Source organism: Ascaphus truei, chromosome 20 (assembly GCF_040206685.1).
Source record: "Ascaphus truei isolate aAscTru1 chromosome 20, aAscTru1.hap1, whole genome shotgun sequence".
Taxonomy (NCBI): Eukaryota; Metazoa; Chordata; class Amphibia; order Anura; family Ascaphidae; genus Ascaphus; species Ascaphus truei.
In genome coordinates, this window is record NC_134502.1 from 16,406,687 (window position 1) to 16,420,824 (window position 14,138).

The window sequence follows — 14,138 nt, forward strand, 5'->3', positions numbered from 1 at the left end:
GTCTGGGATGTATATTTAGCCTCAACAAGGTGCAGGGTGCCCACTTTGGGAAAGCTTACTCTGTCCGACTCACATCCAGGAACACACAGTACTCTTTTCAGGAGAGCCGCCATGCTTTCCCCGCTTCGTTCTCCGCTCCAAACTTGGCTGCGTCTTTAAAACTTGGTATCGGCTAGGCAGGCTTCTCCGGCTAAAAGTAAAGCCGGTTGCAAAGGGAAGCCGGTTGCTCTGCTATTCACAACAGAGCAACTTTGAAAAGGCCGCCAGCGCCTCACCGACCCAAACATCAAGATCATCTGGTTCTCTGATCAGGCCGTCTCCTTACATAGACCTCGCTGTCCTATGCTTAACATGGAAAGGAGACTAGCGACCAGTCAGAGAATGGATCATAACTCTACCAGCCAATCAGAATGGGGGATCGTCCCGCTGGCTATGTAAGAGGTGGGGGGGGGGGGGGTGTCATGCCGGTTCGAAAAGCCAGGTGAGTGGGAAATATGAATTGGCCAATGGGAACACAAACACTGTCCTAGCCTATATCTCTTAAAATAAAATAGAAATTGACTTGTGCATTATTTTCTGTGTCTCATCAAAGGGAATTTTCTGAGCCTCTCCTGGAAAAACTCAGTCCCACCGGTTAAATAATTACCCTGTTAGAAATATCCCTCATTTTCCCCCTCCGTGCCAGGCTGACATGTTGCAAACACACATTGCTCTGTAGAACTGAAGAGGTCAGTGCTAATTAGTGCTTTCTGTTAACGAGGGAATTCATTTATGTATAAAAAGGGGCATTTATTATAAATATCCACACAGCCAAAAAAGAGAGAGAGAGAATGAGGTAAGCAAGTTTGCTGATATTATATACTGCACTGTATAATGATGTTGAGTACTGTATCTCTATACACTGATAGTAAACACCGCACGCTGCATAATGATGCTTAGTATTTATAGACTGATAATAAACACACTATATGATGATATTAAGTATCTATAAACTGAAAATGAACATGCTGTGTTGTATTATGATGCTAAGTATGTCTATACAGTACACTGATAATAAGCATGGCACACTGTATAATGATGCTGAGTAGCTCTATACACTGATAATGAACAGGCTGCAATGTATAATTATACAAAGTATCTATACATTGATAAAGTAAGCCCTGACCATATAAGAAAAGACAGGCATCAACTTTGGCCCGAAGGGCTGTGAAGTGATCATTGGGTGGAGGGTGAACTACTTAAGGGGCTAAAGCTCTATGCCCTTCCTCTCTCATCCTCTTTCCACCTCCCCAGAACATTCCCACCCTCTCCCTTTTGGGGTTCATGTTTATTGGGGAAAGTTATGTATTATGGTGATTGTTAAGATGATGTTGTAACAGGTTATCATTTTATGTTGGGGGAAAAAAGGAAAAAGTGAGAATAATAATAATAAAATAGGATGGAGGATGGTGGGGTAAAAGGTGTTGGTGGTTGTATGATGTTTCTAACAGCTTGAGGGTCAGTTTTGTCCGGCTATTTAATTTATAGGTACGGGAGGGGTCCAAAGGATGCACCCTTATGACAGGACAAGGTGTGGTGGGATTATGGGTGTATTTCCAAGAGAACCCGGGTATTACAAACCTGAAGTGCCCATTGGGTAATGTAGTGGTGGTGAGCAGAATCAGGGTCAATGGGTGGGGGCGACTTGCTGACCATGTCCAGGAGTGTTGTGGTTTGTTTAATAAAATGCGGTGGCCATTTGTACCCCACCATGGTGTCTGTATCTTTTTGGGTGCGGGAGGAAACGGGATGGGCAAGAAACGAGTGTTCAAGAACCAGGGACACATCGTGCTGTATAATGATGCTTAGAATTTATACATTGATAATTAACACATTGTACTGTATAATGATGCAGAGTATCTCTATTTACTTCCACCTTCTGCTCAGGTAATGTCATTATCCTATATAGTAATAATGCCTGGTATATAATATGTGGGTAACAATTACATTGTAGGGTTATGATTTCCCATTTTATGAATGATGGATTATGATTTAATGTCCTTCTGTCTGGTTGCAGAGCGATGCCCCTTTTATACTGGTCTACATGGCACCTCGTTCTCTCCTACCTCACTCCTGCCTCTCGTTCTGACAGCCTGGGGTGCAAACTGCGGGGCTCGGACCTCACTGGGGTCTACAAGCATGGAGATGTCTTAATAGGCATAGTTATTCCCTTCCATATTGACATAGAGTACCTGGAAACTTTTTTCACAGAGACACCCCCACAGGGAGCCTGTAAATTGTAAGGTTTATAATGTCCTCGTATCTCACTATTTCACTGTTGTAAATCTCTCCCTCTCTTCTAATTTCTATCAATATCCCTCACTCTCCCCCTCTCCCTCCCCATCTCTCTCTCCCTCTTTCTTCCCCATTTATTTCTATTTTCCTCTCACACATAATCTTTCTCTTCACACTATTCTCTCTCTCTCTCTCTCTCTCTCTCTCTCTCTCTCTCTCTCTCTCTCTCTCGTAGATGATATGAAATTGGACCTCCTCTACACAGACATTTTTCCCATTGCCTTCTTTATCCTCCATCCACTCTACTCAATGTATCTACAGGCAAAGGGTCATTTCACATAATTGGTCACCTCTTTCTCACCCCCAGCTTCTTTTCTGAAGTCTTCCAGCACTTCCAGGCCATGAGGTTCAGCATGGAGGAGATCAACAGAAGAAAGGACCTCCTCCCAAACATCACCCTGGGCTTTCAAATCTACGATTCGTGTCGCAAACTACAGAGTGAGGTGGATGGAACCCTGAAGATTCTAACAGGTCAGAACCAGGGTATCCCCAATTTCTCTTGCCGGGAGAATCCACCTCTGGCTGCCATCATTGGACACTCAACCTCCACGTACTCCATTCTCATGGCTCATATCCTAGGTCTGTACAGATACCCACAGGTAAGGATCAGTGGCAGCTCTTATCTCCCTGTTCTCTTCCTAATAGCAACTAAACACTTAACTAGGACTGGAAGGAAGATAGTTAAGGAGGATTAGGTGATAGATAAAACAAATCCCCCACAAAAGAATTACATTTGTGGTGCACTCCTAGGTAAATTAAACATAACATAACGTTTACTGTATTGTTAATGTTTAAAATAAGATGGCAAGAATTCAGATAAAAATAATATAAATCGAGGCAGTGTAACACTTGTGCAGTTAACTGAATTAACTGAAAATTAAGTTAAAAATCAGGATAGGTGTTGAGATCAGATTGTACATTATGTAGGCTGACCTGGATAATAGATTTATTTAACATTGATATACTAGTAGGAAAAATGCTCGAATTCCTAGAATGATACCTGGGACAGAGGCAAAGGTGTACTTTAATTAATAGATGGAACATGAACCGAAATAAGCCTCATATCTAAATGGTTAGTAACCTGCAAGGAGGATACTAGTAAAATAACTTGTATTGATAGGCTAGAAATATTGTGTGCTCTGCTGTATTCCACACGGCATTCATGCCTGTGTTTACCGTGGTTGATTTGTTTGAATTTCACGGATTCTGATTTCTTTTGGGTGCAATTCATCACGTATCCATGGCAGAAATGAATGAATTGTAATGTGTACAGTAATGTGCTTCTGTGCTACTGTGTCAATTTCAGGTGTTTAAAAACCAGAACACTAAAATGCCATTTTCTGCACTCGATAAAAACGAGTCAACACGCGTCTTAAGACGGTAAGGTTGGAAGAAATCATGCACCATGACATGGGTTTTCCGAGGTATACAACGGGTGAAATGTTCGAATAACGGCCGCTGCATCTGTACTGTAGATAGAGGAAACAGTTAGAAAAAGGCAGGCTCGGACTGCAAAAGACTGTCTGAGAAAGTGTACAGTATAATTACTGCCTGAGATAGTATAATTATAAATAGAGTAACATTGTAACATTAGTACTGTAACTGCCTTATAGTCTAATAATGACATTGATCAAAGAGCAGAGAAACAATGTACATATAGGTCTATATTGTAGCAATCTCTCATATTGCAGTGACTCCACTAATATTATTGCTGTTACAACGATGCTCTCTATGGTACCTGCCTATATTGGCTTACAATATATTGTCATTGGTGGAGGAGCGGAGATAAAATGTATCGAGCATTCACAGAAAATATATCAAACTCCCGTTTCTAACACAAGTTGTCCCTGCCAGATCAGCAAAGACTTCCTGATTGTGACGCCCTACGCTTTTCGCTCACATACCCGCTTCATCAGGGGCGGAGAAATAGATTGCAGGGAGAGCTAAGTTCACTGCACGAGTGTTACACTGTATCGATTTACATTATGTTTATCTTCAGTCTTGTCATCTTATTTTAAATATTAACAGTACAAGTTATGGTATCATTTACCTGGGAGTGCACCACAAATGCAATTTTTGGGGGAGGGAATTGTGAAATATAATCACCTAACCTCCTTCCAGTCCTTGCATTTATCCATATTGCGTAGGTAGCACCCATACACCTCACTCAGTGTTAATAATGGCAATCATATTTACTATACCCAACTCTGTTGAGCCATGTTACATTTCTCTTTTGCAAAACACTTTACTACCAGCAATGTATAGTAGGAAATATACAAATAGTATGGCTTTGAATGGTTTTTTTTTACTGCACATGTTGTTCATCCCATTAGTTTTTATTTATTTTTTGATAGGAAATTTCAGAAAAAAAGCATTTCCATAATATTAAGTAATAGCTCTAATGATATCAATATTTTCAGTGAAACGGTTAGCTGTACCTTATCAAACTCCCATTTGTTACTTTAGATCAGTATCTACTCAACCAGCTCCCTCCTGAGTGACAGGACACAGTTCCTTTCCTTCTTCAGGACTGTTCCCAGTGATGCCTTCCAGTCACAGGGACTGGCCCGGCTGGTGTTGCATTTTGGTTGGAAGTGGGTTGGGTTAATAGGTTTGGGAGATAACTATGGAGAACAGGGCATCCAGGTGATAAAGCAAGAAATCCTCAAGGCTGGAGCTTGTGTGGCCTTCACAGAATTCATCCTTCTCAGCCGCCTGGATAAGAATGCTTCCCACCTCACTAAGGTCATCAGAGAGTCAACAGCCACAGCTGTGGTGATCTTCTCCATGGATGTTGAAATGGTTCAACTACTGGATGAGATACTGAGGCAGAACGTGACCGGGAAGATCTTTGTGGCCAGTGAAGCTTGGTCCATGTCAAAAGTATTATCAATAGACAAGTACTCTGCAATCCTCTCAGGCTCTATGGGTTTTGCCTTCCACAGCACAACAATTACAGGGTTTAGAGGTTATTTAAACAGCATCCATCCCTTCAAAACCACGGGGGAAACCTGGACCAAGAAGTTCTGGGAAGAAGCTTTTGATTGCAACTTCTTGGACCAGAGAAACCTCACAGGCTCATGGGATAATCCTGCAAAGTTGTGTACTGGAAATGAGGATCTAGAGAGTATCCAGAATGGCTACAATGATGTGACCAGCTTAAGAGGTTCCTATAACATCTATACCGCTATTTATATCATAGCCAAAGCTTTGCATGATCTGCAAACATGCCAGGAGGGGAGAGGACCATTTAATAATGGAAGTTGTACAGATATTCAGAGCTTCACACCATGGCAGGTATTAATACAGTATCTGCTAAATGTCTACTGTATTTTACGTAAAGTTTCAAAAAATCCCTGGTGGTCAAGACTATTGGGGGGTCATGTGTAAGTGTGTCTATGAAACTGTGATGTTCAGCAATAAGGTATGTTAATGTCTCCCCGGTCTCCTCTTCAATTGTTTCCCCTATTATGACCTATCTAGAACTTGAGCTTCATGTGATGCCCTTAAAACAGGTCAACCAACATTAATTTGTTCCCAAGCTGTCTTAATATGTATTTTACTGTAACTCTTATTTAAGAAGGCCCAAAGCATGCAGTATAGTGTTCACATAGCAACTCCTACTATTTATTCTCACTTTCTCTACTCCACTGGGCAGCACAGAGCTGTTTTCCCTAAATACTAAGGAGGCTCTTATCAGAAAACGTGTCTTATCATATTTGCAGATAAAGTTCTCTGAGGATTAATAATGTCACTAAATAAGAGAAACATGGCAGCCGCTTTAATTTAGGAATGAGTACAAAGTGTAGAAAATGGGTTTGCTGAGCAATAAATGAGAGGAGATATCAGAACCCATACTGTGTAGTATTATAAAGACATATTTAACTAATATATTTCAAAGCATGTGAATGTTCCCTCACCTAGAGGTTACTTGGTTGAGTGACACAGGGGTAAGGAAGGGTTGTTATATCTCTGTGGTAAATAACCGAGTGGTGTGAATGTTCCCTCACCTGGAGGTTACTTGGCTGAGTGGCACAGGGGTAAGGAGGGGTTATTATATCTCTGTGGTAAATAACTGAGTGATTGAATGTTCCTTCACCTGGAGGTTACTTGGCTGAGTGGCACTGGTGTAAGGAAGGACTGTTATATCTCTGTGGTTAAACCTGAGCATACACAGACTTATCCTGGAAGACGTGGGGAACGGAAAGGGAACAATAACAAACAATGCAAACACATAAAGACTAGGTATTGGGGGGGCGAGGAGACGAGAGAAAGTCAACGGTGGCATGGCAGTGGTGATGCAGGAGTTGTTGTCAATGACTAACTATCCATTGAGCTTACCATTTATTTGTTGTACATGTTCTAGAAAAGGAATATATTGCAGATAAAGAAATTTAAATTGAAACATTGTTTTGACCAAAATGTAATAGTTTAGCTTTATATAAAATAAAAAGACAAAAGTCATAAAAATCTGTAAAGGTGAAATACTGTAACCTGTTATGACAAAATAAATATTGTCCATTTATGATCTTAACAAATGTTGACAAATATCTGTATTGCAAGGCTTTCAATAAAAAAAAAATACTACAGTATATAAAAAAAGAAGCGGGGAACGGGAATGCACAGCCCTTGTTTGGAGCAGGGGAAAAACAGAAACTCAGGAATACAAACACAAAACAGAGTGGGTAGAAGCACAAGAGAAAATAATAACACCCGATGTTCCCGTATGTGAGGTTGATATTAAGAATCTCACCTCAGGTGGACAAATGTCTCCCAATGTCTTTCTTCCTAACAGGGTCGAGAGAATGAATTCTGTTTAGTAGTCATTGTCAGTCCATAGAGGACAAATAAATGAGGGATGATCATTTTCCCCCCTGCAGCTGTTACACTACATCCAGAACGTACGTGTGAGGCTGAGCAATGGCAGAGAGGTCTTCTTTGATAGGAATGGGGACCCACCTGCAGTGTACGATATTGTGAACTGGCAGCTGGGGGCAGATGGCATGATGAGGCAGGTCAAGGTGGGAAGCTACGACACCGCAGCCTCAGATGGAAACACCTTTAATATCAATGCAAGTGCCGTGATGTGGGCCTCAGGGAGAAGACAGGTATGTAGTTTTTTTGTTTTTTTCAACTTTCTGTTTATTATTTTTCAGATAGATATCATACAGTTAACATTGCGTTACACAAAGTCAATTATATCTATTACTCTACTAGTATTATCGGCCACTTGTCTATCTCTAATAAAGCCAACCTGGTCCGGATGGATCAGCTTAGGCAGGACAACACTTAATCTATTGGCCAGTAATTTAGAATAGATTTTAACATCCGAATTTATCAATGCTATCGGCCTATAGCTTTGGCAATTTGTGGGATCTTTGGCCTTTTTGTGGATCAAGGAGATTGACGCCTGGAGCATCTGTTCTGAGAAGGGCTCTCCCGCCAGGACCCCGTTAAATAACCGGAGCATATGTGGGGCTAGTGTACCTATAAATTTTTTGTAGTAGAGGTTGGAGAAGTCGTGTGGGCCCAGGGCCTTGGAAGACTTTAAATTTTTGACTACCGCTGTCAATTCCACCCGTGTAAAATCACCCTGTATCGCCTCCCGCTCCAGTCTGCCCAACTGTGGCAGTGCAGCATCTGCTAAAAATTTACGCAGTATGCCCCTTGTATTTACATTATGAATCACCTTCTCCATGTTGTACAGCTGAGCATAACATTGTTTAAACTCCTCCACTATAACTTTGGGGTTAGAGGATGTCTCCCCTGACTTAGTTTTAATTGCTTGTATATTATAATTTGGTTGCCTATTGCGAAATCGGTTGGCTAACATCGTGTCCGGCTTGTTGGCTTTCTCATAAAATTTTCTATGTGTCCAACTCAAGTCCTTCTCGGCCCTGGAAGTGAGGAGGAGGTTAAGCTCAGTCCTTACATCCTTCAACTCCTTTAGGGTATCTCCTCTGCCTGATCGGCTATGTAGTGCAGAGAGCTCATGTTACCTCCGATATAATTGTACCGATTTGGCGTCCCTTTGTTTTTTCCTTTTCGCTGCTATGCTTATCAGCACCCCCCTCATCGTGGCTTTGTGAGCCTCCCACAACATTGTGTGGGATTCCACACTGCCTAGGTTAGTCTGGAAAAATTGCCTAATCTCCTCTTTAACCACTTTCTCTAGTTCTCGTATCTTAATCAGTGATTCATTAAGTTTCCAGTTTGCTCCCGGGCTAGTAGGCCTAATTTGTGTGCATCTCAGCTCTATTGATGCATGATCCGACCACGTAATGTCGTGTATTTTGGAGTCGGAGCTCTGTGGGACCATTCTACTGGACACAAAAAAGTGGTCGATCCTGCTGTAGCTGTCATGGGGGTTTGAGTAAAAAGTATAACTCCGCTCGCCAGGGTGCTGATCCCTCCAAATGTCAATCAGACTCCCTCGCCTGAGGCCTTCCAACAATGGACCGTTTCCTGCCTGTCTTGCTTTTTGCTGCTGTGGTGATCTGTCTATTCGGGGGTCTATCACTTTGTTAAAGTCCCCTGCCAGGATTATATTCCCCTCTGCCCATCTTTGTAATGTCGGAAAAAACTCGTCAAAGAACTGCGGCTCGTTCTCGCAGGGCGCAAACACGCAGGCTAACGTTAATCTACACTGCTGTAGGAGTCCTACCAAGATGAGCTATCTCCCCTTGCTGTCTCTTTTTACTTTTCCATCTGGAAAGGGAATTTGTTATTGAATACAATAGCTACACCTTTCTTTTTTTCTTTGGCGGAGGCCAGGAAAAACTGCCTATAACCTTTGTCTAAGAATCCGGGGCTACTGTGTGGGCTAAAGTGTGTCTCTTGTAGGAAAACCACACCTTACGCTTCTTTGGGCTGTTGAACCCTTTAACATTTTGGGAAATAAGTGTTACTGCCATACTTGTGTGAGATGTGGGTTGCTGTGCATGAGGTGGAGCAGGTTCTTACCCGAGGGAGGTGGCTCTCGCTGGTGATGACGTCCTTGTTGGTGACTCTCGCTAGCTTTCACTCCTTCGCGTAGGGGATCTGATACATTGAGGGGAGGAAACACGAGGGAAAAGCAAGGGAAACAACAAACATATATACACACATACAGAACCTTGGTGGTCTCTAAGGACCTCAGGTTCAATGTCCGGAGGTAACTCCTCCTCTCTGGACCCTCCTCCCTCCAAGTCCAGACCCATGGTCTCTCCTGCTGACCACGTATTTCCAGGACTTTTACAGGGATGCGTGCTAAACCCACCTCCCTGTCGCGGAAGCGCATGCCTGTGGGCAGGATCGGTGGTAATCTCCTAGCCACCCGCCGGCTTCTACTGTCCATCTTTGGGACAACCTCCCAAAAACCCAATGGTGTCCAACTTAATCTAAACCTTGGTGTGCCCAACCTATACTTCCCAGGGAAAACAACGATATCCTAAACTAACCCTAACCCTAACCGTATTCTTCCTCCTGCCTTGGTATCTGCCTTGAGACCTGCGGTGCTGCTTTCCCCTCGTGCAGTTCGTTCTCCTCTCCCCCTATTGGTGGCCCCCCTGTGACCTCCGCTAACCTGCCCCCCCCTCCGTTACCTAACCTCATAGCCTCGGACCCCTCTCCCCCTCTAGTATGCTCCAGACCCCCTCTCTTTAATCTCTCTCTGTACTTTCTCTTAGTCCTACCCTTCCTTGTGATGCTCCCCTCTCTCCTTTCCCGGGTGCTGCCCTGGCTTGTACACTCCTCCCTCCCCCTTCCTTCCGAATCTTCTGCCATGCGGTGCTCACCAATTCGCCTCTACCTCCCCGGCAGCGGAGTTCGTGTACCCCTGCCGGTGGGTGCCGGGGCACTTCCGGCACCGCACTTCCGGTGAATCGTCATCTCCGTGTCTGGGACATCTGGGTCTCTGCCGCTCCACGAGATCATGTCTGCTGACGCGGCTGTGTCTCCTCAGTCGGAGGCTGGACGTGGGCAGGGACGGATACAACTGAGGGCGGGCTCGTTCTGCTCACCATTCTGTCCCACCGAAACTGCTGCCGCCATAGATTTTGCCACGCTTTCCCTTCATCTTCCTCAGGTAAGTCCTATGTCGCCATTTTGGGGGATTTTCGGCTCAACTTTTAGCACTTGATGTACTGCTGCGGCCAGCTTCAATCTTACAAATGCCCGTAATTGTCCGGGGCTTTTTTTGGCTGGCGCCGAACTTGGCCGCGCTCAGCCGCATCTTCCCCTCCCCTCGCGACTCCCTGGATGCTTGGCTGCTCCGCCTCTGCTTCGGCAGCTTTGTGCATCTTCCCCTCCCCTCGCGAACCCCTGGCTGCCTCTGCTCCGCTCTTCCCGCATCTCCCCTCCATTCCCCTGTCCCCTTACCCGGGGAAGCCGGCGGAACATGCAACCGGCGCCACAGTGACACGCGGCACGCGGCACCAGCCGCGTGTCACCAGCCGCGTCTGCCTGGAGTCTGCCCGCATATTGCGATTGCGGTGACAGCCGCAGAAGACTCAGCTCGGCTGCCACTGTAGGGGGATTAGTCCACCGCCGCTGCTCCCGCAGCTACTCTTTTGAAGCTCGGTCAGGCCCGCAGTCCACTCCCCATCAGGCGGGCAATGTCATCAACTTTAAAAGCAACTTTTAGAACCATAACTGTAGATGGCTTTGAAACGTAGCTATCACTTTAAGGGTTACTGTGTGTCTGCTCCAACCCTTTCCTTTCGCCTCTCAGCTGACGTGGGCACAGTCTCCCATTCTGCTGGGCGTGGAGGACGTGTCTCAGGGCTCCCCGGGCTGGTAACTGTAGCAGCTATTCCCAGTTTTTTTAGGAAAGCTGTCCCCTCTGTGAGATTTTTTAGGGCATGGGGGCGGCCGTTCCTCACTACTTCGGGGGCGAACGGAAAAGCCCATCTGTAACGGACGTCCTTGTCCCGCAACACCCTCGTAAACGGCTGCAGGGCCCTCCGTCTCGCCAAGGTTATAGGAGATAAGTCCTTAAATACCGCATAGTTATTCCTTCATAGGTGACAGTAGGGGTTGCACGCGTGATTTTGCAGATCTCCTCCTTAGTTTTGTAGTGGTGCAGCCGGAGGATCACGTCCCTAGGTGGGTTATTAGGCATTGGGCGCGACCTCAGGGCGCGATGGCAGCGGTCCATTAGCAGTTCAGCCTCTGTCTTGCCTGGCATAATGGTGCTCATCCACCTATTGATCAGAGCCTCCGGGTCTAGAATCTTTTCAGGGATCCCCCTTATACGCAAGTTATTGTGCCGGTCCCTATTTTCGCCGTCCTCCTGACGGTCTTCTAGCTCCATCACTCTAGCTTCCAGTTCCCATATACTTTTGTTAGTTTCCAGATGGCATCTTGAGCTTTCCTCCATTTTCTCCTCCAACTCATTGGTATGCGTGCGGATCTATAGGATGTCTTTCCGGAGGCTCTCCACTTCCCCTCTGAAAAAAGCCTTGAGATCGGTTAGCTGCTAATCTCTTTTTTTATTACCCCTGACTGCTCTGTCGATGTCCCCTCCATCTCCGGGGCTGAGTCAGAGTCAGAGACCGCCAGGTTCTCTTCTGGCCTTTCCTCCCCCTGTGAAGTAGGAGCGCACGTCTGCTTTGCGTTTGTTTTTCTGCCTAATCGTTGCCATGGCCCCTTGTGTGCGGTATATTATTGATCAGTGGTGGTTCGCAACCGCAGTGCTGGGCTTGGGTCTCGGAAGCCGTGTCGAAAATGCCTTTAATTAGCTGATTATTGCCGGCGGGTAGTAGAGCTTCTGAATTACACCTCCATCACCATTCCCGCCGCGCATGCGCCTCGACACAGGTATGTAGTTTTAAGGATTTGAGTGTGTGTTCTGCATCTAAAATACCTGGCAGTGCCAGTCGATGCCGAATAATAAAGATGGTCATATTGTTCATATCAAAACTCACATATATTTGAGTTGGTTTATCTTGTTCAAATCCCAGTGTCAGTTCTACTTGTGACCTTATCAAACCCGAACCGTAAATTTGATTGCAAGCTTGAATTGACAGTGACTCCCTGTATCTGTAAAATTCTGTGTAAAACTCTGCATACATTGGCAGTGTTGCAGGTGAATAATTTTTATTATTATTGGAAGGGATTGAAAGTTCACAATTACATATATAAATATTGAACATCCCTTCTTTGGCAGTTGGACATACAGTATTGCCCATTGAGTTTTTGTCCCACCACAGGTTTATACAGTGATCCAAGTGAAGGGACTTATGGGACATTGATTTTTTCCTGCCTCTCACCACATATCGTTTTGTGACTTGCTGACCATGCATTGTCCCCCAGGTTCCTCATTCCGTCTGCAGTCAGAGTTGCCTCCCTGGTTTCAGAAGGGTGCTGAGAAGAGGAGAGCCTGTCTGTTGCTTCCAATGTGTCCCCTGTCCCCAAGGAGAGATCTCCAACCAGACAGGTGAGCAGATAACAGAAACAGCATGGACAAACCAAAAGATATTGGGTGGTCAAGTGTTTTTCACTTTTATCTTTCAGACTCAGATGAATGCTCCATGTGCCCTTGGGATAAGTGGCCAAGTCTCCAGAAAGACAAGTGCCTCCCAAAGACCTTCGAGTTCCTCTCGTATGAAGAGCCTTTGGGTGCCACCTTAGCTGCTATCAGTGTTTTTTCCTCCATGATGCCAGTATCCATCCTCAGACTTTTTAACCATTATAAGAACACTCCCATTGTTAAAGCCAACAACTATACCCTCAGTTGTCTTCTCCTGGCGTCCCTGTCCCTCTGCTTCTTCTGCGCTTTGGCTTTCATTGGTTTCCCCCAACCTGAGAAGTGTCTTCTACGCCAGGCTGATTTTGGCATGGTCTTTGCCCTCTGTGTCTCATGTATCTTGGCCAAAACCCTTATGGTAGTCTTCGCCTTCATGGCCACCAAACCAGGGAGCAGCATGAGGAAGTGGACCAGTCCTAAGGTGTCCTACATGATAATTGTCCTATGTTCATTCTTTCAATTCCTCGTGTGCATCTCATGGCTTGTGCTCTTCCCTCCCTTCCAAGAAAACAACATCCAAAGCCAACCTGGTGTCATCATTGTTGAGTGTAACGAGGGCTCCCCTGCTGCCTTCTGGTGCATGCTGGGATATCTTGGACTCTTGGCCACCATCAGCTTCACCGTTGCGTTCCTGGCCAGGCAGCTCCCTGACAGCTTCAATGAGGCCAAGTTCATCACCTTCAGCATGCTGGCCTTCCTCAGTGTCTGGGTGTCCTTTATCCCGGCCTCTCTAAGTGCAAGTGGCAGGTACACCGTGGCAATGGAGGTCTTCGCCATCCTGTCATCCAGCTGGGCCCTGGTGGTCTGCATGTTTGTACCAAAATGTTTCATCATATTGTTCCGACCCAACATGAACTCGAGAGAACGTCTCATGGGGAAAACTAAAGGTTCTAATTAAGAGATGAAAGAAATAAACATTTTCAGAACTTTTCAATAATTTACTTTAAGTATAATTGTTCCCTATAAAACAAAAAGTGTCCCGCATTAAGCCAAAACTAGGGAAGGTAATGAACTACACAAAGCACATTAGTCCGGTGCTCTAAAAAAATGGAGTTGTATATAGCTGGAGACGCTGTAGAGTAAATAAAGGCTCTGAGTAAATCTTCACCTGTGTCTAAAGATAAAGAGGTGCAAACCCCTATTGATGAATGAATATATGTAGCAATATCTCTATAAGTGTAGATATAATTTGTAGCTTAACTAGCAACTGGCTGATCACATTCAGTACAAGACTGTTGTAGTTGCTACTCACGGACCACAGGTAGGTATCCGGCCGCTTCAGAGGATCCAAAACCTC

The 14,138-nt window shown here is 45.0% G+C and overlaps 1 protein-coding gene across 1 annotated transcript; it reads left to right on the forward strand.

The window, feature by feature from the left end:
* The first annotated feature begins 461 nt into the window (after window positions 1-461).
* On the forward strand, window positions 462-13,739 carry LOC142470952 (extracellular calcium-sensing receptor-like). The gene is made up of 7 exons (XM_075577758.1): window positions 462-481; window positions 2,057-2,278; window positions 2,642-2,933; window positions 4,801-5,631; window positions 7,215-7,442; window positions 12,628-12,751; window positions 12,829-13,739. Exons 1-7 carry the CDS (start codon window positions 462-464, stop codon window positions 13,737-13,739), a joined length of 2,628 nt encoding a protein of 875 aa, XP_075433873.1.
* Window positions 13,740-14,138: the final 399 nt, after the last annotated feature.

Bases quoted from the DNA above. Each gene is read 5' to 3' on its own strand.
- LOC142470952 (XM_075577758.1), top strand. From the start codon at position 462: ATGCCGGTTCGAAAAGCCAG. The intron at 5,632-7,214 runs GTATTAATACAG...TCCCCCCTGCAG, and splicing joins AGAGCTTCACACCATGGCAG to CTGTTACACTACATCCAGAA. The intron at 7,443-12,627 runs GTATGTAGTTTT...ATTGTCCCCCAG, and splicing joins GGGCCTCAGGGAGAAGACAG to GTTCCTCATTCCGTCTGCAG.